The 27,087-nt window shown below is 38.5% G+C and overlaps 1 protein-coding gene across 1 annotated transcript in view; it reads left to right on the top strand.

The window, feature by feature from the left end:
• The window catches only part of LOC126262301 (activating signal cointegrator 1), a 131,852-nt gene extending 114,334 nt beyond the window's left edge, over positions 1-17,518 (top strand). Inside the window, exons 11-12 of the mRNA XM_049958839.1 lie at positions 17,001-17,192; positions 17,279-17,518. Coding sequence (XP_049814796.1) covers positions 17,001-17,192; positions 17,279-17,367 — 281 coding nt within the window. The 3' untranslated portion in view covers positions 17,368-17,518. The remainder of the gene's footprint in view (positions 1-17,000; positions 17,193-17,278) is intronic.
• The last annotated feature ends 9,569 nt before the right edge of the window (positions 17,519-27,087 follow it).

The raw sequence follows: 27,087 nt of genomic DNA, 5'->3' as shown, positions 1-27,087 counted from the left end.
GTCAGTTTTGCATTCCACAGCACTATTTGTGTACAGTTCCATTATTGCTTTCCTGCATTGTTGCTACAGTCGTTATTCAGTGTTGTTTGCTCCATAGCAAAGTGATATTGTGGCAGAAGAAAAAGTCTCGTAGAAGTTATGAAGATGAACAAAGGCATGTACAGCAGCTTTTGGATGAAGTTATGGACATAAGTGGTGAAGATTCTGTGTCTTTATTTGGTGATAGCTCAGACGAATTTTTACCAGAGGAGACTGGAAGCGAAACTGGAAGTTCTGTTGATGGAATCACATCAGTTAAAGTAGGAAGAAGAGTTTTTGTCTACATTCAGTCAAAGAACCAGACTTCACAGATGTAAAAACCAGGCAACAAAGCACGTCTAACCGCGTTACTGCGATAACTACAGCAGTTGATTCAGGTTCAATTGAAGTAAGTGTAATATCAGAAAGTTCTGAAGATGAAGATGACACACTTAAACAAATTCTAATGAGATTGTCTGGGGGCCAGTTACGGGTAAAAATATGAAAAACTTTACATTTATTCATTCCAGTTCTGGTGTAAATGCTTCTGCTGCACTAACTCTCAAAGGCAAGACACCATATGATTTCTTCAAATATTTTGTAACTGATGAAATTTTAGAATATGTGACTCAGCAAACTAATTTGTGTGCAAAATAAGTCTTAGAAAGTCATACAGTAACTGTTAATTCACGACTGAAAAAGTGGACTAATGTCAGGAAAGCTGAAATAGAACAATTTTTAGGATTTTTATTATGGATGTCACTAAATGTAAAACTGAGGATTCCAGATTATTGGTCAAGAAATATGCTCTATCACAACAATGTAAAAAAATGTTACATCACGCAATCGTTTTGAACTGCTTTAATGTATGTGGCATTTTCCCGATAACAATCAGTACCCACCGGGAAACAGCTTATTAAAAATTCTACCTCTTATTGATAAATTACTGCATAGATTTCAAAGTGCAGTTGTGCCGGAGAAAGAAGTTTGCATTGACGAAACTCTTGTGCCATTTCGAGGAAGACTAAGTTTCATTCAGTATATAAAGAATAAGTGCCATAAATTTGGAATTAAATTGGTCAAACTTTGTCTAAAGAGTGGCTACACCTGGAATATGAAAGTTTACTGTGGGAAGAATGTGAATCCTGGTGTTTCTCTTGCCACTTCCGTTGTTACGAGCCTTACGAATGGATTACTAAATTAGGGCAAAATCTTATATACAGACAATTTTTTACACAATTGTTTGTCTAGCACACCAGCTTATTGAACAATCAACACATTTAGTTGGTACTCTAAGATCAAACAGAAAACTGAATCCTCAAGATGTTGTACAGGCAAAACTGAAGAAGGGGGAACACAAAGCAAAGGAATGTACCACAGGTGTAGTGGTACTTAAATGGAAAGATAAGAGGGATGTTCTGATGCTGAATACTGTTCATGGAGAGCAAGAGGCAGAAGTTCAATCCAGGAAGGGCACAGAGAAAAAACCGGCAATGATAATTGACTATAATCATTCAGTCTTTTATATATCTTTCTGACCAAATGAAGTCATACTCGCATTGTGTAAGGCGGTAGTGAAATGGTGCAGGAAGCTTGCAATTGAATGGGTGACAGCGTCGACACTGGTAAATGCTCATGTGATCTACTGATACATCAACAACAAGAAGATCTCAATCACAGAATTCAAAGAGGAAGTGACCGATGAGCTTGAGCCATCTCTCACCAAAGCCACCGTGTTACCTGCAGATTGTGTGTGCTTGTGAACATGGGAGCACCAGACGTAGGTGTACAGTGTGCTATGAAAAAATGAAGAATGAATTTGGACGAGAGCAAGCTGTCAAGAAATGCAAACAAACTGCATGGAAATGTAAGAATTGTGACTCGTATTTTTGCGAGGAGTGTTCTTTCATAAAGCACAGTGCATATAGGTGTTAGAGAAACAAAGTGGAATGACCCAAATTTTTCAGTTTCATTGTTGTTGCAGTTAGAGTTGAAGAATGTAAATAAAACTGTGTGTGATTCGCAATCTACTGTGTAAGTAATATTTCACACTAAATAATAAATAAATAATAAAAAGAAGAAAAGTCCAATACGACTGAGCCATGTGAGCGATATATAACTCACGAATTCAAATGCCAATAACTACTCTTGAGCTCTTGAAAACTGTAGGCCACGAACACGATTTGTTACTGGGGCCATAACGTACTATAACACCGAGTCACGGCACGCTCCTGTGAGTTACAACTGCACCACAGAGCTTTAGATGGAAAAATGTCCGTGAGTTGCATTTACTTTACGTGGCCCGAAGAGAACACCTCGTGTGAGTTATATTTAACTCACGTGGCAGTCAACAATTAACAATTCTGACCTCTAATATTTGAACTGAAATGTCAGAATAAATTTGTGTGTTTTTCTTAATGCAGACTACTTCTCCTTCTGCAACTTCTGTGCTGGAAGTTAAAAAGGTCTTTTGGCAATTGTCAACTTTCCAATAAATGAAGCCATGTTTGTTAATATGAATATATTGATTTATTCATTACAGTAGTTGAATACCTGATACAGTACTTTGACAAAACAGCTGTATCAATGAATGTGCTCAATACAATTCTGTCTGATAGTAATCGATGTTCATTTTCTCTCCAAAGACAGCTAACAGAATGAACTCTGATTCCCCAGATATCTGTGACATCATCGCGATTGTCGTTGACGTCCTTCTTTGGTGGTACACGCTATATCTTGAGGGCAGGATACCATGACACAGTAGACTGACCACCAGCATGTGCGGCAGATGTTGTGCCTGGCTTAAAGATGCTCTGTGTGCAAATTCCATATTACATGCACAGAAAGAAAACAGACTTCTAAACAGCATACTGCACTAACTCATTACTTAAATAATACTTCTGTGTTGGTGATCGCCACTTTGTTTGGTAAATGCTGTGTAGAGTGCTATGTTACACTACAGGCATCTTATTATTCATACAAATGTGACAAGTCTCACTAAAATCAGTAAATTATGTTAATATATGTGTGAATGTTCTCAGAAGTGTTCTGCCTTCTCTCCTTAACAGTAAGAAAAACATCCAGTTACTTTCTGGAGAGGTAAACAGAAAGAAAGAAAGAAAAAAATCAAGGCCTGTGCACTATCACAAATAATAATTCAAGTACTTGGTTAGTTTTTCATAAACATGTGTAAAAATCAATATAGAACTGTATAGCAACCTGTACACCAAAACAGTATTGAAGCTCACACTTGTTTTTATCTTATCTTAAAAATCATAATGGTAAAATAACTGCATGATCAGACAAAAGAAGGGAAAGTAAAATAACATTTAATTTATTCTATGTCAGGCCAAACATGCTTTACTTATGTAATTATATGGCATAGACAAGCACACTAACCGGAGTGTGTGCATTTAACTATACTCTGTAAATTCTCTTTTTATTGTTGGCTAAACAACTAATGTTTACTTTCTGGCCTGTATTTTACTTAAGTTGTGTCTGATATGCTTTGCAGGCACATGAGAGTGGCTACAAAGTTGGAACTACTCAGTAGTGAACAATATGAAATAAAAGAATGGTTTAATCCTAGCAGTAACAGCCAGTGTAGCAAATTGATATCATTCAAGATATTTATCAGTACTGTGTACCCTATTGCAACTAAAATATTGATTTTAACTGGAATTAACAAGTGGCCAAAAATTCCTATCAGGTTTCATCGTCATAAGTCCAACTGTCACCAAGGTAGTTCATAAATTGTGTATTCCATAAAATGGTGTGACCTATAAATTTTTCCATCAAAGACAACATTTCATCACCTAATGTACCCGACACACCCAGCGTGTGTGTGTGTGTGTGTGTGTGTGTGTGTGTGTGTGTGTGTGTGTGTGTGTGTGTGTGCAAGCGCGCGCGCTCGTGCATGCATGCGCGTGTCAAAATTTGTATTACACAAGGGCCTTGTCATCCTAGATTTTACGGGAACTCTAGACAGCCTGAACTTTCAGATGATATCCTTTTTCAAAACAATGCACACATACAAGTGTAGTCGTCCATCTAATAGGGTAATATATGCCTGTGATGGGACTCTAGGTTAAATTTGGTGCATAGGATACATCTTGCACCTGGGTCTTCTAGTGGGTTTAAACCAATACAGCAAGGAGTTCAGAATAGGTGTGTTGTAAGGATGGACCACGATATTTCACAGATTGATTGGGCAGTGGAATATCACTTAGAGAGAGGTGGGAAGGACTGTGTACAGGATTTTCATCATCTCTCAACACATTGATAGGTGTCAAAGCCCTGGCTGATGATCTACTTGATGGCGTGGTCAGAGGATTAGAGATACGTGTGAATATTGTGCAGAAGATGGGTGGCCATATTGTGTGGGATAGATTCATTAATATGGAAGTGGTGACAGCTGCCAAAACGGATGTACTGTTGATTGTTAGTGGGATACATATGGACAGAGATTTTATATGGACAGAGATTTTTATGGAATCATAGGAAATGTGGAGTTCAACCTTCAGGAAGGTGGTTTACTAGAATGAGAAGAACAAGATGAGACAGTTAGGAGAGAAGGTGTTAATGTGATGGAGGAATGAGGAATGAACTTGAACCAGACGAGTGATCTTTGTTCTCAAATAGCCACAAAGGTCTCCTCTCCATAAACAGGTTGATGTAAAAGGTTCCCACGTGGGTGCCCATTGTCGTGCCACTTATTTATCTGTATATCTAGTGGAGACTGAAAGTAGTTTTTCAAAAGACAAGACCAGTGAGAAAACGTAGGAAATATAATAGTAGAGGACCAGCACATCAGTGCATACAAATAAATAAATAAAAATAAATATTTGAGCAACATTCTATTGGAAGATTGAACATGTAACTGAGAAAGACAGCAATGAGTAGCCTATGGGAAAGCAGCAAACGCAGAATTTAAACTATCTGTCATGGTGATGTTAGATAAATTTGGAAAATGAAGACAGTAAATATTGTAGAGCCCATAACGATTAATGAATACGACTGAGGTTACTGGAAAAAATAGAAACAAATCGAGAGTTGTAGAAGTGGACTGTCTCTCAAGATCATGTAGAATATCTTGGCAAGACTACGTAAGAAATACGTCAATTAGGGAAATGACCCAGACTCAAAAAAGCATCACGGGTAGAATACAACAGCAGCAGCTCACTTGGTATGTCCATACAATCTGACAGACAGTTGACAGATGATCAGAGATCTTAATGAACCATCCTCAGGGAAGAAGAAGAGGATGGCTGAAGATTGCCTGGTTCGATGGTGGTTAAGCAACTAATAAGAAAAAGAGAAATAGAAGAAGATGAGGAAGCATGGGAAGATAGAAACCATTGGCAACCTGTATGTGGGATGTTGTGACAGCTGTAGGAACCCCACAGCAGAGAAATATCTGCCCTCCAAAAGAGATTAGTTACTCCTGGGCACGAGGATGTTGGTTTATATGAAGTCAGAATCAGCACTGAAGAGTAGCAATACAGATGTAATGGAGTGAGGATGGTGAAAAATAGTGATTAAAGTTATTTCTGAATTTTTATATGATAAGCTAGGCTGCAGGATATGGAGTTGGAGTTGATGCTCCACAAGACTTGAAATTTTTTAGTGAGAGCACAGAATCAACTATAGTTGTGCTGTGAGAGTGGATAGATTTATGGATTTTTGAATGAATGTAGAAGGTGGGTGTGGCAAGGGTAACTGGGGTGAGGAGGGATATGGATTTGGTAAGTTATTGTAGGATAGGTCTAAGGATTTGAATAAGGATTGGAAGTTATTCTGAACTTCTGGGGTGGGATCACTGCAGCAGGACTTGCATGTAGGAGAATTAGACTGTTAGCAGATACCTTCTGTCAAGTAGTCACTGTGATCATCATAACAATGATGGATCCATTGTCTACTGGGATTGTTATGAAAATCAGTCCTAAGGTTGTGGATGGCTTTTCTTTCATCTACTGAGATGTTTATTTGTTTATGAAGGACTGTGGAAAGGAGGAGGCCATGTTGGAGGTATGGACTTCATGGAAGGTAACAAGAAGGTGGTTGGGTGGAAGTGAGTCAGCTCAGGATCATCAGTAGAATGAGGTGTGAACTGGGAGAGGCATGGTACAGTGTTAGCTTTCGGGTGGAAGGGTTGGTGGCAACAAAGTGTTGCCACTGTAAGAATTGGAAAGAGGATAATAGGACTTCGACCAGTCCATCACGATTTAATCCATTTGTTGGACTGAAAGTAAGACATTTGGATAGTACTGAAACTAGTGTGCGATTGCAGTGTTTGATATGTTGACAACAGTGTTTTGGAATGGTTTAGGTTATGGGTTTAGTGGGATGTTGAGAGTGAATTTTCGGGGATAAGGCAGATGGAAGAGGTCAGCAAGACACTGTCTGGATGTGTCATTAGGGGTAGGATAGGTAGGGGGTAAAGTGCGTAATTTGATAATTAATGTTTAACTTAAAATTTGGCATGAAAGACATAGTTCAAAATTAACTCTATAGTTACATGTTAAATGGGCACACAAATAACACTAAAACAATTGCTAAGCTTCCAAATGACTGCTTTCCCAGGTGCTCCTGCCTTTGACAAGTTAGTACAGGGGTGTACAAAAATATGGAAACTGAACACACATGCAAATGTTAGCCAAACCTGGACTGCAAGTTGCACTGTTATATTCGACTACAAAGGGAAATTGTGCATTGTCCTCAATACTGCAAGTGTCACCCACGTCAGAAATAGTATTCTGTGTAGTTGTATGTTGTGTCAGTGCTCAGTGAATTCGAACGTGAGTAGATTGTAGGTGCTCATATGGGGGGAGCTTCTGTAACCAAGGTAGCCGAAGTGTTTGGTGTTTCAGAGGCACCATGTTGAAATTTGTGCCATATACAGGGAATGAGAGAAAACATCATACACTAAGTCACCAAGCAATGAAAGGGTGTGTTGAATGATTGTGACAGAGGATTGTGATGAAAAATAAGAGGATGACAGTGGTGACTGAAAAAGTGATTGTCACACTCACTAACCTTGTCAACACCAAAACAACACAAAGGGAGCTCCATAAGCAGGGAACTGCAGGGCATGCTGGAATTCCAGAACAACTCAAGAGGAAAATCTGGTGCCAAAGCCATGAAACTTGGACAGTGGTGCAACAGAAGAAAGTCATTTGGTCAGGTGAGTCTTGTTCCACACTTTTTACAACACCTGGCCAAGTTTGCTTTCCAAGAGCGAAGCATAGTGGCATTTCAGTGATGATTTGGGTCCAATGGCTACTCCCAATGTTGCATATTGCCAAATATTGTGTGACCATTTTGACTGATCGGATCCGTCCCGTGGCACAATGTTTGTTACCAAATAGAGGTGTTATGTTCCAAGATAACAAGGCCCCCATTTGCACAGCCGCCATCTTCCAGGACTGGTTTTATGAGCACAGGGTTGACTTTTCACATCTCCCCTGGTCACCACAGTCACTGGATCTCAATATTATTGAGCCTTTGTGGTGTACTTTGGAGGGAAGGGTGGCTTGTTGCTGTCCTTTGTTACTTGAACTTACCACTATTTTGCAGGAATAGTGGTATAAGATTCCCTTGAAAACCACACAGGACCTCTGTTTATCCATTCCAAGATGACTGAAAGTTTTGAATGCCAATGGTTTGCCTATACCATATTAGACATGGTAATCTACATCTACATAGATACTCCACAAGCCACCACATGGTGCATGGCAGAGGGTAACCTGTACCACTAGTCATTTCCTTTCCTGTTCCATTTGCAAATATAGCAAGGGATAAACGAATGTATGTATGGCTCCATATGAACCATATTGTCTTGTATCTTTGTGATCCTTATGCGAAATGCATGTTAGTGGCAGCAGATTCATTTGGCAGTCAGCTTCAAATCCCGGTTCTCTAAATTTTCTCAATAGTGTTTCTCGAAAAGAACATTGCCTTCCCTCAGTGAATTCCCATTTGAGTTCCCAAAACATCTCTGTAACACTTAAAGCTACTAGTAACAAATTTAGCAGCCCACCTCTGAATTTCTTCAATGTCTTCCTTCAATCCATCCTGGTATGGGTCCCAAACACTTGAGGAGTACTCAGGAATAGGTCACACCAGCATCCTTTGCAGGTGAACCACTCTTTCCTATCTGCTGTGTTTTTGGAGTTTCCATATCTTTGTCCATCCCCTGTATAAGACTGCGATGGCACTGGAATAGAATTTACTGGTAGGTCTTGCACCATGGGTGTTCCACAAGGTTATGACCCATGTGGACTAGATGTTGGTAATAGGTGCAGTGTAGAAACGGATTAGTATTTTGCTCCCCATCCAGTCTGCTAAATATCCTACTTTAGGAGATTTGGGAAGGAATTTGGGCATGATGTTCCTCATTTTCCTGTGTGCTGATAAATAGTTGTTTGAGTGTTAGGTGATATTCGGTAATGGGTGGAGTGCTCTTGCAGCTGGTTCATGGTGCTGGTGCAGATGTGATGTGGGAGGTCCCATTTTGCAGCCAAGGTTTGGAAAGTAATCCCTGTCTGTAAAGGATTTGTCGACCTGACTTTTTCTGTTCATCTGCAGTAATTGTTTTTACTAGCACTGTTTTGTTATTGTTTCGTTTTTTACTACGGCAAGTTTAAGTGAACAATGTGCAGCTGTGAAATTTTGTTTTCTACTTGGTAAAAACGCTGCTGAAAATGTTTTAAAGTTGAAAATAGCTTACCAAGATGATGTTAAGAGAAAAACTCAAGTATATGAGTGGTTTGCTTGATTTAAAAATGGCAACCTGTTGATTGATGACAGACCTTGTTCTGGACATCCACAACTGCCCGAATCGATGAAAATATTGAAAAAAATTGAGAGCTTGTGCTCACAGACTGTTGATAGACAACTGATCAACTGTAATTTTAACAGAAGCATCTTCCACTCCGACAACGCACCTGTGCACACACAGCCATCTCTGTTAGACAGTTTTTGGCAAAAAATGGCATGGTTCCACTGGCCTAAATACCTTACTCCTCTGACCTGGCTCCATGTGACTTTTTCTTATTTCCATGCATGAAAGGACACCAGCTTGACAACATTGAAGAAGTCAAGAAAAAAATGCTGAAAGAGCTGTCAGCCATTTCTAAAGATGACTACAAAAAGTGTTTCGAACAGTGGAAGCACCGACGGGACAATGGTTTAGCTGTAATCGAGAGTATTTTGACATGGATAAGGTCGTTTCGAAAAATTTGAAAATATATAGCTTTTAAAAATAATTCCAGCTTTTTTGGGTATCCCCTCGTAAGATCTTCAGCACAAGTGTATATCAAATGAATAGGTAAATGGGAAATGGAGATGGTGTATTGGTGACAGTAGACAAGAAACTCAAATCCACCAAGATAGGAACTGAAGCTGCATGTGAGATTTTTTGGGCAAGACTCGGTATGGTGGGTGGGCATAAAATGATAACTGGATCCATCTGTCATGCATCAGGCTCTTCTCTTGCTGTAACCGAAAACTTAAGAGAAAACCTTAGTTCACTTTTACATAAGTTCCTCAACCATTTGTAATCATCATTGGAGACTTTGTCATCCAACAATTAATTAGGAAAATTAGTTTTGTTAGTGGTGGGCATGATTAGACATTCTGTGAAACGTTATTAAATACCTTCCCTGAAAACTACCTAGAACAGATAGTTTGGAACCCCACTCATAATGGAAATATATTGGATCTAATGGCAACAAATAGATCTGACCTCTTTGAGAAGATCCACCCACGTCGAAACTGGTATTACTGACCGTGATGTGGTTGTGGCAGCTATGATTACCGAAGTACAAAGGACAACTAAAACAAGCAGAAAGATATATATGTTCAGCAAATTAGTTAAAAATCAGTAGTGTTGTATCTCAGTGAGAAACTTTAAGCACAGGTCTGCGATTTGTAGTGGATTTATGGCTCAGATTTAAAAGTATAGTTGACGATGCACTGGGTAGATATTATCCAGGAGAACCATTCATAATGAGAGAGACCCTCCGTGGTACACACTCACTGTAAAGAAACTTCTAAAGAAACAGATTGTTGCATAATAGGTGTAAAACAAAGTTTAGGGCTATAGATAGAAAAATGTGCTTGACTGCGAAGAGAGCAACACATGATACCTTCAGCGACTACCATTGCAGAATATCATCAAATGACATTACACAAAATCCAAAGAAATTGGGGGCTATGTAAAAACTGTTAGTGGCACCAAAGTTTGTATCTAGTCCCTAGCGAATGAGACGGGAACTGAAATTGAGAATAGAAAAGCAAAAGCTGAAATGCTTAATTCCATTTTCAAATGTTCCTTTACAAAGGAAAACACAGGATAATTGCCCCAATTTAAGCTTCATACCACTGAAAAGCGGAATAAAATACGAGGATTGGAACTTTAATGGTGGCAACTATTTATTTACAACTCGTGCAAAATAGATACATGTTTCAAAGTTTTATTGACCTTCAGAGTAGTCACCAGCATTGTGTATAACCCGTTGCCAGCAATGTGGAAGTTGTAGGATATTCTTAGCAGTGCCAGCTGTGTTGACAGTTTGACCGGCGCGGTCTATTGCCTGACGAATTTGTAGCAGTTCTGAAGCGAATGCCGTGAAGTGTTCCCTTCAGTTTAGAAATCGAGTTGAACTTATGAGGGCTTAAGTCAGGGGAGTGCAGTAGGTGGTATAGCACTTAGCAGCCCCATCAGTCAAACAAATCGGTAACAGTTTGCACTGTACGTGCTTGAACATTGTCCTGCAAAATGACGGTCAGGTCATGCAGAAAGTGTCATCACTTCTGTTTCTGTGCTGGTCATTTTTGGAACACAACCTACGACCAGCTTAGAGACAGAAGTGATGACACTTTCTGCATGACCTGACCGTCATTTTGCAGGACAATGCTCAAGCACGTACAGTGCAAACTGTTACTGATTTGTTTGACTGATGGGGCTGCTAACTGCTATACCACCTAATGCACTCCCCTGACTTAAGCCCTCGTAAGTGCAACTCGATTTCTAAACTGTTCAACTGGATTTCTAAGCTGAAGGATACACTTCATGACATTCGCTTCAGAACTGCTACAAATTCGTCGGGCAATAGACAGCGCCGTTCAAACTGGCACTGCTAAGAGTATCCTATGATTTCCACATCGCTGGCAACAGGTTATACATAGTGCTGGCGACTAATTTGAAGGTCAGTAAAATTTTGAAACATGTATCTATTTTGCATGAGCTGTAAATAAATAGTTATCACTATTAAAGTTCCAACCCTCATAAGTATTAGTGTCAGTGGTGTTGAGAAACAACTGAAATCATTGAAACTGAAATCATTGAAACTGAACAAAGCCCCAGGACATATGATTCTATACTGAATTTGTGGCTGAGTTAGCCCCTCTTCTAACTATTATCTATTGTAGATCCCTTGAACAACAAACTGTGCCCAGTTCTTGGAATTAAGCACAGGTCACACCCATCTAAGGGAAGGGTAGTACAAGTGATCCACAAAACTACTGTCCACTATCCTTGACATTGATTTGTCGTAGAATCTTAGAACATATTCTGAGCTTAAACATAATGAGGTATCTTGGACAGAATGACCTCCTCCAAGCTGACCAGCAGAGATTCCAAAAATATCGGTCATGTGAAACCTGTCTCACACTTTTGTCATATGATGTACTGAAATCTTTGAAACAAGGCCACCATGAAGATGCAGTATTTTTTGATTTCTGAAAAGCATATGTCTCAGTACATTACCTATGCTTATTGGCAAAAGTATGATCATATAGGACATTGAGTGAAATTTGTGACTGGATTGAGGACTTTTTGATAGGGACGATGCAGTAACTTATCTTGGATGGAGAGTCACCGTCAGATGTATAAGTAACTTCAGGTGTGACACAGGGAAGTGTATTGGGACCCTTGCTGTTCATGTTATATATTAATAACCCCCCCCCCCCCCCCCGTTATCTATAAGGAAGTACTGTCTGAAAGAAGCAGCATAAATATTCAGACAGATCTTGATAAGATTACCAATTGGTGCAAAGATTAGCAACTTGCTTGAAATGTTCAAAAATATAAAATTGTGCTCTTCACAAAACGAAAAAAACCTAGTATTCTATGACTATAATATCAGTGAATCACTGACAGAATCAGCCAACTCATACAAACTTTAACATTTTATAGGGATATGAAATGCAATGATCACAGTTCAGTCACGGGTAAAATGTGTGGTAGACTACGATTTATAATCACTCTAGGGACTGGTTCTAGAATATTGCTCAAGTCTGTGGAACCCGAACCAGATACAACTAACAGGGGATGGGATACTGGACATATACAGATAAGGGTAGCATGAATGGTCACACGCTTGGTTAATCCGTGGGAGGTGTTACAGAGATACTGAAGAAACTGAACTATCAGACTCTTGAAGATAGACGTAAACTAACCCAAGAAAGTCTATTATCAAAGTTGGTGATTACTCTAGGAATATACTGCTACCTACTCCAAGACAACTTCTTTCCATTGGTAATGGACATGGACATGAAAAAGAAATATATCCACCCTACGGAACCATTCTACAGCCCGCAGTATAAATGCCTTTTGCATTATCAGTTCCTCAATTTGCTTTCCAGAGATGTCTTAACAGCTGTATTTATTCTGTAGCTGTATGTTCCCACAATGTATCATTTGGTCCATAAAAGTTTGGGAATTAAGTGGAAACTAAACTTTATCTGCTAATATTGTGGCTGTGATCCATTCAGCTATCTTTAGAGTGCGTCCTAATGATTGATGGTACAGTACTACTATCCATTTTATATACTGGCCACTGTGTACACATGTGTACATTAATAATCATATTGGAAGACATAATGCACAGGTGGCAAACATATATGCTACCATGGACACCTCTGTGAAGGATGTTTTGTGACAAATTGTGATTGACGAGGGAATAGTACCATTGTCTGACTGTCTGCTAACTATTTCCAGTGGTAGATTCCACATTTTGTCAAGATTAAAATCATCATCATGGGTAATAACTTCACTCTTCACACACATTTCAGTGGTGTCTCTGAGAACTGAAAGTCAGGATATAGATGTTAAAACCTGGACATTCTCCAGCCTAAATACAATACTCGACCACAGCACATTTATCAGGTAGCGGGCTATTCATTTTAACTGAGGTCATTTAAATATCTCAAAAAATTGGATAAAAAAAGTTGTAATTCCAATTTGCTTATATCAGAGGGGGACATCCAATGATACCATATTTGATCCCTCATCCCCAGTACATGCACGGGTGGTGGGATGGGGAGGGAGGGGGACTTCGAAATCTTTAAGGGAAACCCCAATTTTTTATTGCAGATTATGATTCTGCGGCAAAATCTACATATGCTTTTTGTGAGGCATTTTCTTCGTTTCACCAAAGGTAGCACTGTAATCAGAGTGATAGAAATGGGTACACAATTGTAATTTATGATGTGCTACTCAATGACCCTTGAATATTCAGTGGCACATGGGACCCCACCTCCATTTTTCAGTGGTAGAACAGTCCAGGATTTCATAACTTCTAATTGTAAACCCCATTCACAACACTGTATTCCTCCAACATATCAAACAGGGGACTACTTGATGTGCCACTGTGGCCATGGCTCGAGACAAATGCTACTCTACCTTCACAACTAAACTAAAGTAAGTGTTCCAATGTTTAGTGATCCGCTTTTCAAATGTCCGTAAACAGGACAGAAGTATATCTGCGGGAATGTCAGAGCAGGCGTTTCTGATGCAGTCGACCATGTCTTCACGGCCTGTTCGCACTTACTGGTATACCTTATCTTATAAATATATCTTACCAAAAGAAAGTGCTGGCAGGTCGATAGACACACAAACAAACACAAACATACACACAAAATTCAAGCTTTCGCAACCAACGGTTGCTTCGTCAGGAAAGAGGGAAGGAGAGGGAAAGACGAAAGGATGTGGGTTTTAAGGGAAAGGGTAAGGAGTCATTCCAATCCCGGGTGCGGAAAGACTCACCTTAGGGGGAAAAAGGACGTGTATACACTTGCGCGCGCGCACACACACACACACACACACACACACACACACACACACACACACACACACACATATATCCATCCACACATATACAGACACAAGCAGACATATTCAAATATTTTTCCCACGTGGAATGTTTCCCTCTATTACATTATCTTGTAAATATATTCCCAGAAACAAATCCAGTGACATCAAATCCGGCATGGCAACCTCTGCCAATCCACATCAGTGTAAACATGGTCTAATACTTCCCATGATTCAGTTGCATAATGTGCTGGGCCACTGTCATGATGAAACCAAATACATTGGCGAACGTCCAGAGTAACATCCTGCAGTAGTACTGGCAGTTCCTGTTCCAAAAACTTTCATTATTTGTGTCCATTCAGCGTGCTGTCGATATAATACGGACCAATGAGTGTGTTCCCCCATGATACCCACACCTACATCAGCCGACCAAGGATGTTGGTGGCCCATTTGCCCTAACTGTTGGAGATTTCTACACCCCAGTAATGCATGTTGTGCCAGTTAACACTGGTACGGTTAGTGAATGTAGACTCATTTGAAAATAGTACCTCGGCAAATAACATGGGGTTGTTTGCATTTGTTGACGTGCCCATTCACTAAACTCTACCTGGTTATGGAAATCAGCACCATGAAGTTCTTGATGCAGTGACAAATGATGTGGATGATACTTCCGATGATGCAGTATTGTGTGAATACTACCTAAGGACACACTGGAATCGCGGTGTAATTGCTGCGTCCTTATTTCTGGAGTGGGGTGCACTGCCCCTAGTACAGCTATTTCATTACCTTCTCCTGTAACACGTTTGCTTCATTTCATTTGCTGGACTGTATGCTGCCATCAGATATAAAGGTTTTCACAACCTTGTAAAAGGCTGAACGAGAGCGAGCTTTCTCTGGAAAATACTCGGCATACAGTCTTAACATTTCTCCTACATTCTCCGTAAATCAGGATCATTTCAATTTTTTGTTCTGTTGTTGCAACATGCATTGTCCACATGCACAACCTGTTCTCCAAATGATAGGTAGGTGTGCAGACAATAAACACTGTGCAAGTATTTCAATATTTAGAGCCGAAATCTGTTCTACTCTGCACAATATGTGAGCTCCGGTTACAGGGTACTGTCCATAATGATACGTCGTAGATCTATGCAGGCCATGGTGGTGCATTGAATAGTCCCCTGTTCGATATATTGGAGAAATACAATGTTGCAAATGGGGTTTCCAATTAGAAGTTATAAAGTATTATCCTGTCCTACCCTGGCAAGATGGAAGTGGGGTCCCACATCCCATTGGATATTCAAGGGCCACTGAGTAGTATGTCATAAATTACGATTGGGTACTCATTTCTATTTCTCTGATTAATGTGCCATCTGTGGTGAAATGAAGAAAAAGCTACCAACAAAATGTTTGTAGATTTTGCTGTAGAATCATAATCTGCAATATGAAATGGGGATTCCCATCGGAAATTTCAAAGCTGCACCCCCACCTGCCACCAGTGCATTGGATGTCCCCTTCTGAAACAAATAAATTGGAATTATTACTTTTTTTGATCCGATGCATAGTTTTTGAGGTATTTAAGTGTCTTCAGCTAAAATGAACCCCCTGAATAATGTGATGTTCCATGCTACATTCTTAAACTGCACATAAAGTACATCTGATATATGGGAAACAACACTGACCAAGAATATTATAGATGACTGCCTTCCTTAGAATTAAGTCATCCATCTCAGAACCACCGAACCTCGCTGTGATGTATGACAAGTGAGATTATGGTTTTATCCTTCACAAAATCTGGAATTCAGCAGTGGCTGTTATGGTAGTTAGTACTTAGACAACAGTACTGTTGCTCCCCTGTTGACTAGAATTCTGACACACTATCCTGTGCAAACATTGTAACAGTAGCATATATTGCTACAGCCCCGTGGTATTTCTTCCAGCTCAATTATCCCTGTTTGCATGTGGAACTGGCTCACTCTGCAGGCTTATGAGGGGGTGGAGTGCTTTGCTGTCAGTTTTTAGGGCTAGCTGGGAAGATGGCTGAATAGTTTATGGTCAAAATATTAGTGATAACAGAAGTATAGTATTTATTTGCCTTTTCCCATCTCTATTTTGTGGATTTACTTTGTATTTTTAACGCATGTCCTTTTTATTTTGCTATGAGCTACTTGGGTGTTCCAATAACAGTGAATATTGTTGCCTAAAGATCTTCATTGAAATCTTGCCGTTCAATAACCTGGAAACATTTATATGTCAGGAGAGTTTTAGCGAACTTTTTATTTCACAGTGATGAGTAAAGATTGTTGGAGGTGCCTAAAATCAAATGTGTGAAGGTTGTTTGAAGATAAGCTACCACTAGTTTGCTAAGCTAATCATCTGTTTTTCCCTGCTGTCTCTTTACTTTTGCACTTTATAGTATATTAATTGTATCAATATTATATTATAGTAATTGTATCCACATTATATTATCTATATTACGGTTGGCATAAGTTGATCCCTGGTTGTTGCAGTTCACTTGGCGTGACAGCTTTGTAGGTCTACCTCAGTCAGTAACATAATGTGATTTTGTAAATATCTCTGCGGCATTGCCTCGGTGTTGCCACAACTCTGTAGGTGGCTACTGTTTTCACATGCAGTTGTTAGTACTTTGCAGTTAAAAGCTGGCAACAATGCTGTGAGCTAGGGGATCTCGACTATAAGTGTGATTTTTCTGAGACAGCATTGTGTCTGTACTGTCGATGTGTACTGAACTTGTGAGGCTCCTAAGACTGCATAAATTATACTTATCTTTTGTTCAGTACATACATGTGTACAGTTCATAGGATTGTTTTTGAAAATCTGTATCTCTTAATTGGTACATATATTTCAAATTTATTCATTATCTTTTCAGACAGGATAAAGTTCCCAAGTAGCTATCCAACAAGCTGTTTGCTTGGATGTGTGAATGTTGTGGATTGCCTCCCACAAGAGGAATACAGAGAAAGATACCCTGATGGAGAGAGTGAGTCACCATTTGTTTTCATCTGTGAGGACCCACAAGAATTGCCAATTAGATTTCCTATCCAGGGAAAACATAAAATATGTAAGAACTCAGATTTTCTTTTGAATAATATCAGTCAAATTCAACAATGAAGATATAAACCCATTTGGTTATTTGTTGCTTTGCAGATAAGTTGGACCCAAAAATTCACCAAGCGGCACAGAAATCATTGCAGAGGCTGAAAAAGATTCAATCCGAACGTGCTTCATGTGACTAGATGTTGAGGAGAAACATTCTGAATGCACAATTAGTGATTATTTATTTGTGATATAAGTATATGTTGTTTCTGAAGGAACAAGAAGTGAAATTTGTGGAAGATTTCTGTTTTACTAAGATGTACATATTGCGAATAAAGCTTGTTCAGATGACAGATTTGTAAAAGCATTTAAATTTGTACCTAAAAAACCATATAAATAAAGGCATATAAATGTCAAGGAGAAGATAACTTTTTAGTTGCATAATGTGTTTGATAACATTAATTATTATGAAATCAATAGCAAATAAACATGAACATCAGATCCCATTTTAAGAAATTGCTACCTCAAGAAATGTGCTGCCACAATAATGAGATCAGTCTCTACTCTTATGTTGCTAGTGTGTGCTACTGTCATACAAGAGTGAAAGTTAATAAAACTGACACACTGCATGAACGCATTATTTACTGGAAATTAAGGGAAAAAAGGTTCTAGGAAAATGTATTTGCAAATGCATCATTGCCAGTAGATGGCTGGCGAATGACAGTTCCTCTGATCATGTACCATGTGTTCCTTGTGTGTTGCAGCCTGTGTAAGTGATGCAGCATACTGTAAACAGCGAAATGGTCCGGTATTCATGTCAGGAACAAGCAAAGATGGTGTTTTTGTATGGCCATGCAGATGGAAACGGATAAGAGGCAGCAGGGCTGTACTGAAACAAGTACCCTCACAGACACCAACCACATCACACAACATTTCAAGTCTGTTTTTGGCGTTTGTATGATCATGGCTCCTTTTAGACATACAAATGTGCAGGGAGGCAGCGGACTGTGTGTACGTCAGATTTGGAGCACTGGTTTCTACAGGATATTGAGACAAGTCCTAGAACTTGCTCCAGGTGAGTGACCCACGAGCATGGTGTAAGCCAGAGTAAGATTATGTGTGTGCTGCATTAACATTGTCAATAAACGTCTCTCCCATTTCAAAACTCAGTGGAACACATTCAAATTGTCCAAAATTCTATCTTTTTCTTGAAAGCATGAATTTTTTCATGATTAGTAAATTAATTTACTTGTTTGCCTTCAAAAGTTAAATTAAATCGATTTGCCCTTTAAAAATTTCAGTGAAATAGGTAATTTGAAGAAGATACTTTCTACCAAATAATCAACCTTTCAATCAGGAACTGTTTTCTAAAAAGAAAGCAAGTACATTGTAACTCACTTCAAAAATACAGGTTAGTATCTTCCTCCGAGATAAGCATCTAGCGTCAGCATGCAAAAATAAGATGTCTGTACTCTTCTCATTTCGTCACATAGTATCTGTGTTACTAAATGGCTAATATGGAACCAAATCTCAGTTACAGGTCTCCCATGTAATGGCTTCCAGGGACAATAAAAATTTGACTTTCATTGCTTCATTTAATTAATGACAGAATTTTAAAATATATAATACTGTTGTAATCTACACTTTAAGAGGTATAATTTTATGTTAAAGATTTAATACAAGTATTACTGTCAGAAATTGTGTCATTTGTCTTAAGGAAGCATAACACGTGGCGTGCAAATTACCCATACTTCATCATCCAATATTTGAGACTTCCAAAAGTTGTTACACATAATTTCAAACCTTTACAAAACTCAAAATGGCGAAAAGAAAAAAACTGTACTGCCTGCTACATTTTCGCTGTTCATTAGTAAAACTTAACATCATACATTGATCTGTTGCTTTAATACCACTGAACTAGATTGCCAACTAGGCACAATTTGAACATGGAAGGGTGGTGGCCAGAAACCCAGAGGAAACACAGATAAATTGCCCAAGCCCTCAGGAGATCCTCATCACTTGAAAACTGCATTCCTTTCAGTTTCATTTTCACATGCAGGAACAGTACAAAGACATAAGGGGCAAGGTTTGGACTGTAAGGAGGGTGCTCAAGAAGTTTCAGTCCTGAACCCTGTAAATATTCGGTGCATGCTTTGGCGCAGCAGGCTGGAGTGTTATCGTGATGGAGGAACCAAGCATCCATTTTCTACTTCAGTCGCAGATCCTTCAAAGATTGGATGACTTTGGGCAGGCACTGCCCAGTGTACCACTTAGCTGTGACTATCTTCTGTGTGTCCAAAACAACAGGCTCCACAATTTCACTCGATTTGAAAAAAATAACTATCTTTTTGTCGTTACTGATCGGGATTTTATGACGGCTATGGGTATGTCATCTTCAAAGACCCAAACTTTGTTTTGAGTCTTAGATGGTACGTCATAAAAGAAAGGCCAAGTCTCATCACCTATCACGATGTTATTCACATTCTGAGATTGTCCCTTAGAAAACTTCTTTAATATCTCCCAGCACCAAGTCACACATTGTGTCATCTGCTCTTTATCAGTCCATGTGGCACCTAGAGACAGTTAAGTTCATGCAAATTATGTAGAATTGAATGAATTGCTGGTGCATTTAGCCCTATCTGCCTGTAGGTCACTCGCATCTCTTCGTCTAGTTTTTTCCTCACAGCATCATTGTTTTCCTCCATAACTGATGATTTTGGCCTTCCTGTCCTCTCAGCATCCTCTTTTGAATTCTCTGGACCACCTGAATATAGTTGTGCGATGTGGACACACATCACTTAGTGCAAGAGTCATTTCTTCAAAGCACTGGTCTACATTTAAACCATGTGCAAAGTTGTACTGCAGAACTGCTTGAGTCTCACTTTGTGACCACAATGTCATTGCAAGCACTTCAAACTTGTTAGCGTGTGCCCACAGACTTGCCACAGCAGCTACAATGCAAGTATGAAGTATTTTCAGAACACAGCAACAATCAGTCTCCTGTGACTTATTCTTGTGTCTTATTGCAAAACTCTCCTAATACCCTTTGTACAGGGCTCAGGAGAAATCTAAAACACACTTAAAATCATTACAAAATATAGCACTAACGGATGAAGTGGTTAATAACGCCACAATTCAAGAACCATAAACCTGCTTTAAAAAAATCAAAACTTACTCTGTCAATCCTGCTGTCCAAAAAAAAGTACAATTAATAAAACTTGGCAATCAGTAAATGAGTCATATAATCTGGACAAAAGTGCAGTGGCTTTTTCTTTAAAGAGGAAAATCCTAAGAAAGCTTTCTGTAAAACAGATCTTAAAATACTAAGGTTAAACAGATTTAAAATCTACAAAGTCCTCCTCTTGTGTCACTGTAATCAGCCGATCCAAACCAATCGGTATTTACAGCCTAAGTAGGGTTTTTCAGTAAGACTTACTTCAAAACAAAATCATGAAGAAACAATAAGATGAAGTTTTTCCCAAACTTGTCAGTTGAAAAATACAGGGTTGTTTTACATTTGCAGATTAATCTATGGTTACTGAGATCAACATTTTTACGTGGTGTAATACATTGATATAGGAGTTGGTTTACATTTACAAATGAATCTTTGGCTATTGAGATCTCGTGCAGAGGATTTGGAAGGGTAGGTTGAACAAATGATACTCGTGCTCGAACTGGCTAGAAATTTCCCGATACGCTAAAGCTTTGTGATGTATTACGGAAACGATCTTGCTGAAACAATCATAAAATTTGACTCATGTGGCACTACTGCAAGGGATGCATGGGGAACTAGGAACTATACCCTGTTCATCATAAGAATAAACCTGATGTAAACAAACACAAACACTATGATTTCTCAGTAGCCATAGTGTACGCATACTGGTGTTGTTAAGTTCTTGGAAGAAGGTCCTACTTATATATTAGATACCTTATTACTAAGTTACGTTACATGAAACTTTAAGATATTGTAATGTATTAAACTGTGTCACAGTCCTTGTACTGTTGTGCTCTTGAGTGTCACGCTGTGGGTGGATGGTTGTTAATGTTTTACATAAATGTACAGAAAAAAATCGGCGTTCAAGTTTTCCGAGGGACTATATGGTGTCAAGGCGTAAATACACACTGGTTGTATAGCGGAATCGGTATTGTAGTAGACAGATAGTCTGGTGTAGTTCATGGATCGCTGGTTCAAGTATCGCCTTAGTTATCCTTTTTCTTCCTTCAGTTTGAAATACCTACATCTCGTAATTGTAAAATTTGTCGTCATTTTTGTGAATAGTGCACGTCTCATTGTTTCTAATTACATATTACCTGTGAAATTCCTGTTTTCATTTCAAATATAAATTCTTAATAATCGATATTTTATGAAAGATCATTAACAAAGGACACAAATCATAGTGGTAAGTGTAGTAGAAGCATGAAAAACAATCATTTTCATGGCATCAAGCAGCCCATACAAATGCTGCAATTTTACATTTGCCACTGTACCATTACAATATGAACCCAACAGAACTGATCTGTAGCCAAGTTAAGTGATTTGTTGCGAGAAATAACATGACTGTTAAGCTGCCAGACCGACTGGAACTAATGCACACAGCTTTTTCATGTGTTACTGTCGAATGCTGGCGCTATATAGAACAGCATGTCATAAAAGAAGAGGAGAAAATGTGGCGCCTGTGTGGCTTCTGTTGTTGATCAACTCGTTATCAACGTAGCAGATGACAGTACCAGAACTGAACTGTATTTCTTGGATTCGGATAAGGAAGGAGCTGAGAGATTACCAGAACTAATTAACACCTCCTGTGGCTTCAGTATTAAACAATAGTATGCTTTTGTATTACACGCAGCTCACTCAGAAAAATTACCCTGTGTTAAGCTTGGAATTTTCATCGTTCTTGTTTGTTATTAGAATACTGTGTTAGATGAGAACGAGAGCATCTTATGCTTTCTGTCTTCTCACCTAAGAAGCGTGCTGTAGTGCTGGAGTTTTGCCTAACACTATATCATACTCTTTTGAAAAACTGAATGACATTCTAAGCTATATTGTTTCTGTGTTGGTCTATTTGTATGTCTGAACTGCAACTGCTCACATCAATGCAGTTTAGCTGGACCAGCTGACTGGCCAATGCTGTCCAAGCTGTTGTCCCGCATTATCACCCAACCTATTGTACATGTAACACATCATAAAACGTATTCTTATGATGGTAGTTGACTGTACTGGACACAGCTCAGCTTCCGTTCCTTGTGAAACGAAAACCAATGAGATTCAAGGAAATGCTGGGAATGCAAGGTGTAATGTTTACGTCAGGTTTATTGTTATGATGAACACAGTATAGCATCCACAACAATCTACAGCTCTGCTTAAAATATGGCAATTTTGTGAAACTGAAAGAATGCACAGCATTAATATCTATGTCTTATAAACTTCCATTGGTTTGCAACAAAAGTTATCGTACACGTGTGGATGATATATACAAACATTTATGGTGCTTTGTAAGTAACTGTAGTACTGAAAGACGAAAATGCCCTCAAAACACATTGCTTGATTCAGAACGCAAGTCGATATTTTATTTGTTTATGAGAGATTGTAATGATCTACCAAGTGGGTTGCAAATGAGAAATTAAGTCACAGTTCACGCATTAGAATACCGGGTCAAAATACTAAAATCTTTTATAAGCTTTCGAATATGATGGCAACATGCGGATGAAGCAAGAAAGAAAATTAATCCAGAACTAAACGTTTAAAATATGAAATAAATATTAAACTGATGGTAATTGTTATCGCGGGAATAAATTGCAGTTGCAAAACCAGCCGAGCAGATGATACCGACAGACGCCACTAGATTGCGGGACGACCGACAGTTACGCTGCGGTCACAATGGCTCCAATATCGGTGGATTCCGCCGACGACCGACATAGGCCAGAGACGGGCGATCTTTTCAAGTCGGTACGCCACTATGTGTGCGGTCACACAATAGCCGATACTGTCTCCCGAACGTACAGACTTCAGACGACAGTTGGTGAAATTCAAATCAGTTTCTTTTCTTCGGTCAAACAACTGATGTTCTCGCACATGAAATATGGAGTGTGAGAAACTGATAAGTTTAATCCAAGAAAGAATATGTTTGTGGCATTCTGAGGATGAAAATCAATCAGGATATAGATCGGAATAGATGGACTGAAATCACATGTTTATTCGAAACATTAACAGGCAATATCTTTATTGGAAATTTTTGGCATATATTATAATCTCAAAAATTAATTTATTCAAGTGAAGAGGTGATGTATCTTATATGCTTACATCTACTGTACTGGATCTTTTTTGTGGTAGTTTGTCATTAGTTGTCTACAAACTATTATTACTCTTAGTTTATGTCAGTAGGGTAGTGATACTGTTAATATGAAGTGGTTTGCAAATGTGGTGTATGGTATGCATTTCCACTTTTAAATGCTTCAGGTTTTCGTAGTACCTTATGCTACACTTTATGTTTGTCTTCCACTGGAAAAATAGTTTGTTCAAGTGAGAAGGATGGTTTATCTTTTGCTTACAGCTACTGTAGTGGATCTTTTTGGGTTGTGGTAGGTAGACATCATCTATCTAAAAATTATTATTGCTGCTTACTGGCATTGTTTTTATGACAGTAGGGTGTTGATTATGTTACATGAAGTGGCTCTACAAAGGGGTATCACACTGTCGTCATATTTTTTGCCAAATTTCATGATGGCGAACGACAACATGCTATTAGGCGTTGCAGTTGCTAGTGCCACAATTACATTGTGCGTGTAATTGGAATAAATGTGGCGAAAAAAAAAAGAAAAGAAACACATTTGGATGAAGCCCTAGGTATTAAGTCGAGATAATAAAAGTATTCAACTGCTATTGGAGGAAGTCAAATCTTAATATATGAGTTACTTACGAATGGATGACAGTGTATTTCAGTATTTGCTCAGTAAAGTGGCTTGTCATATTACAAAACAAAACACTCTTGTTAACGGCTATATGTGCAGAAGACAGGCAAACTGTGACACTGCGATTTCTTGATACATGAGAAAGCTAGTCTAGTTTACAATACAGCACTCGAATATCACATTGCGCATTCAACAAAATAATTCCAGAAACGTATGAAGCAGTTTATAAAGCACCGAAAGGGGAATATGAGAAGGTAAATAAATGTTTAGTATACTTCAGGGACAATTACAACTATTTTTAATTTCGAGTAATTTAATTAATGGCATTAGGGTTCCAACAACTACACAATTAATAAAAAGGTATGAAACATTAAGCACTTTTTAACTTGTGGCACCCAGAGTTCAAAAATAGACAAAGTAGAATGGAAAGCTAAGAAAGAATCGTTTATTTTAAAGTGTGCCCACATCCTCTATTCCGGCTTGCCGAAAAGCAGCCTGGATGTTTCCAGATGTAGAGGTGGATGGCTGTAACTGTGATTGTGGACATGAAGCCGCCTGCAGCATATTCCACCTGCCCATCAAGACACAATTAATAGCATGCACTGTTGTCATGTTGATGTTTGTTTGTCAGTCTTCTGAAATTATGTTCCGATGACGTACCCGAATTGAAACTATGGCTTAATCAGAATGGTTATAAGTGGATGACATAATTAATGAAATTTTAACATTGGTAAGCATGCCTCTTAAGAGAATTTTGATTCAGTAACGAACATAATATGATTCTTGTGCATTAATGTTGCACGAGACATCCGATATATCAATTAGATAGCAGATGTCTGTCTTCATACTGTAGACCAAAATTTTGCTGTTATGAGTTATTTAGTGGTTTTTATGTGCTCCCATCAACTGATTCAGATACCCTGCTTAAATCTGCGAAGGATATGTAACTAAGATATTCTAGCAATATTTTGTGAACAATGGTATGACGGCGCATCAAACTGTAGCGGTTGTCTGCAAGGGCTATGGTCCCGGATAAAAGAAATTGTTGTTCAAGACTCATGTAATAAAATTCCAGTATTAGATGTCAGTCACTTCTCAAAACGATTTGGTTTCATTTATTCGTGGCTAAAGGCAAGGAAAAATTGGAAGTCTTAAACAATTACTTTCAGATTCTAACGACATTGACGCAGGTCAACGTTTAAGACAGTTCTGTCAAACGAGATGGTGCATGGATAATAAATATGGAGTTCTTTTGCAATTTCTAAATGATAAGCATGATGTTAGTGCAAAAGTTAAAGGATTTCCAAAGTGGTTGTAAAAATTTGGGACGGTTTAATACAAAGAAGCTAGTTTTTGGCAAAGAATAAAAAAACTTAATGCAATACTTCAAAAAGTTTCATTGAATTTCAGCCTTGCTTGTAATTATGTAGATGGTGTTTTGTCTTCAGTATGAGCCTTAAGTACAGATACATTTTACCATTTTGCAAATAAGCTAAAGAAAAGTGTGATGCATTGTAGTTTAAGTCTTCTCACTGTTTCACGCCTTAAAAACTTGCCATTAATATTAGGAGATGGTGACAAGCATAATGTATGAGATATTCAATAAAAGCTGCGAATTTTATTTTTTGACGTAGTGGATCAAACAGTGAGCAGCTTTAAAAGCAGATTTCCACCTGAAACAATGTCACACCTTGTCACAATAGAACAATTTTATTAGTTAGAGAAGGTAGTAGTTACACGTTACTTCTTTTTACGGCGCCAATTTCCACTAGGGGCCTATGTAAGACTGACTCATAGAGATATTTTGTTGGACGTGGTAAAACAGCACGATGTTAACACTAGGTAGGTTTGAAAATGTGGTGCAATACTTGAGTAGGGAAGAGAATAACAAGTGTGTAGCCCTAAAGAACAAGATATTAGAATATGTAAAATTATTGCGACTTCGTTCAACTATACCTTTATCCATGTGTACTGCAGAATGTTTGTTTCTCGCACTCCGTAGACTGGAAACTTCACCATGAAGAAAAATAGGTTAAATCATGTAATGTTATTGAACATCCATTCCGATATTGCAAGGGTACTGAACCTGTAACATCTAATCGACGAATTCATCAGCAAGCAACGCAATTGTCAGGAGGAGCACGTTCCAATCTCTCACTATTGAGGTGAGTAATCATCTATTTTAAGTTACTTTTGCAGCATTTACATTTACTATGATTATGTAGGGAGTAATTGTGAGTTTTAAGGTGTAACATGGTGAATATACCCCATTTGAAAATGTTGGCTCCTATGGACTTGGAGGGGTAAAATGATACCAGCTCAGGTGAGTGTGGGAATAGGTAGTGGTGAGCGGACAGCAATTTTTGTTGTGGTGCCAATCAAGGGAAGTATACCACGTACTTTGGCTTTCATAAATACATACCACGTTTAAACTAAAATTTGCCCGAATCCATTTGAATTGACTTTAAAATTGGTCATATACGCGAAAATAAATTAAATATTAAACGTGATAAAGAGTCTAAAACCAAAAATGTCTGCAGGTGTTGATGAAGTGCCTGTACCACTAATTAAAAAAGATGTCCAACAAATTATAAAGTCTCTAGTGCATATTGCCAGTTTGTCATTCAACGAAGGGATGTTTCCACAGAGGTTGAAAATCTCAGAGGTTAGATCTGTGTTTAAAAAAGAGAACGATATAAGGTAGAAAATTACTGACCAATTTCCCTTCTCCAGTCATTTTCCAAAATCTTAGAGACATCAATGAATATTAGGCTCATAAATTACTTAGATGCATACAAACTACTGAATGGCTTCCGTTCAGGCCACAGCACAGAATCAGCCATCTGTGCCTATACTGAAGAGATTGTCAGGTATCTTGACAGTAAAAAATGTGTAGTGGGAATTAACTTAGAACTGTCAAAAGCTGTCAATGCAGTAAATCACCAAATTTTGTTTAACAAGATGGAGGCAGTAGGAGTAAGAGGAGCTGTTTGGAAACGGTTTGAATCTTA

This window comes from Schistocerca nitens, chromosome 6 (assembly GCF_023898315.1).
Source record: "Schistocerca nitens isolate TAMUIC-IGC-003100 chromosome 6, iqSchNite1.1, whole genome shotgun sequence".
Classification (NCBI taxonomy): Eukaryota; Metazoa; Arthropoda; class Insecta; order Orthoptera; family Acrididae; genus Schistocerca; species Schistocerca nitens.
The sequence above is the reverse complement of the archived record's forward strand: the minus strand, read 5'-3'. Positions and strand labels throughout refer to the sequence as shown.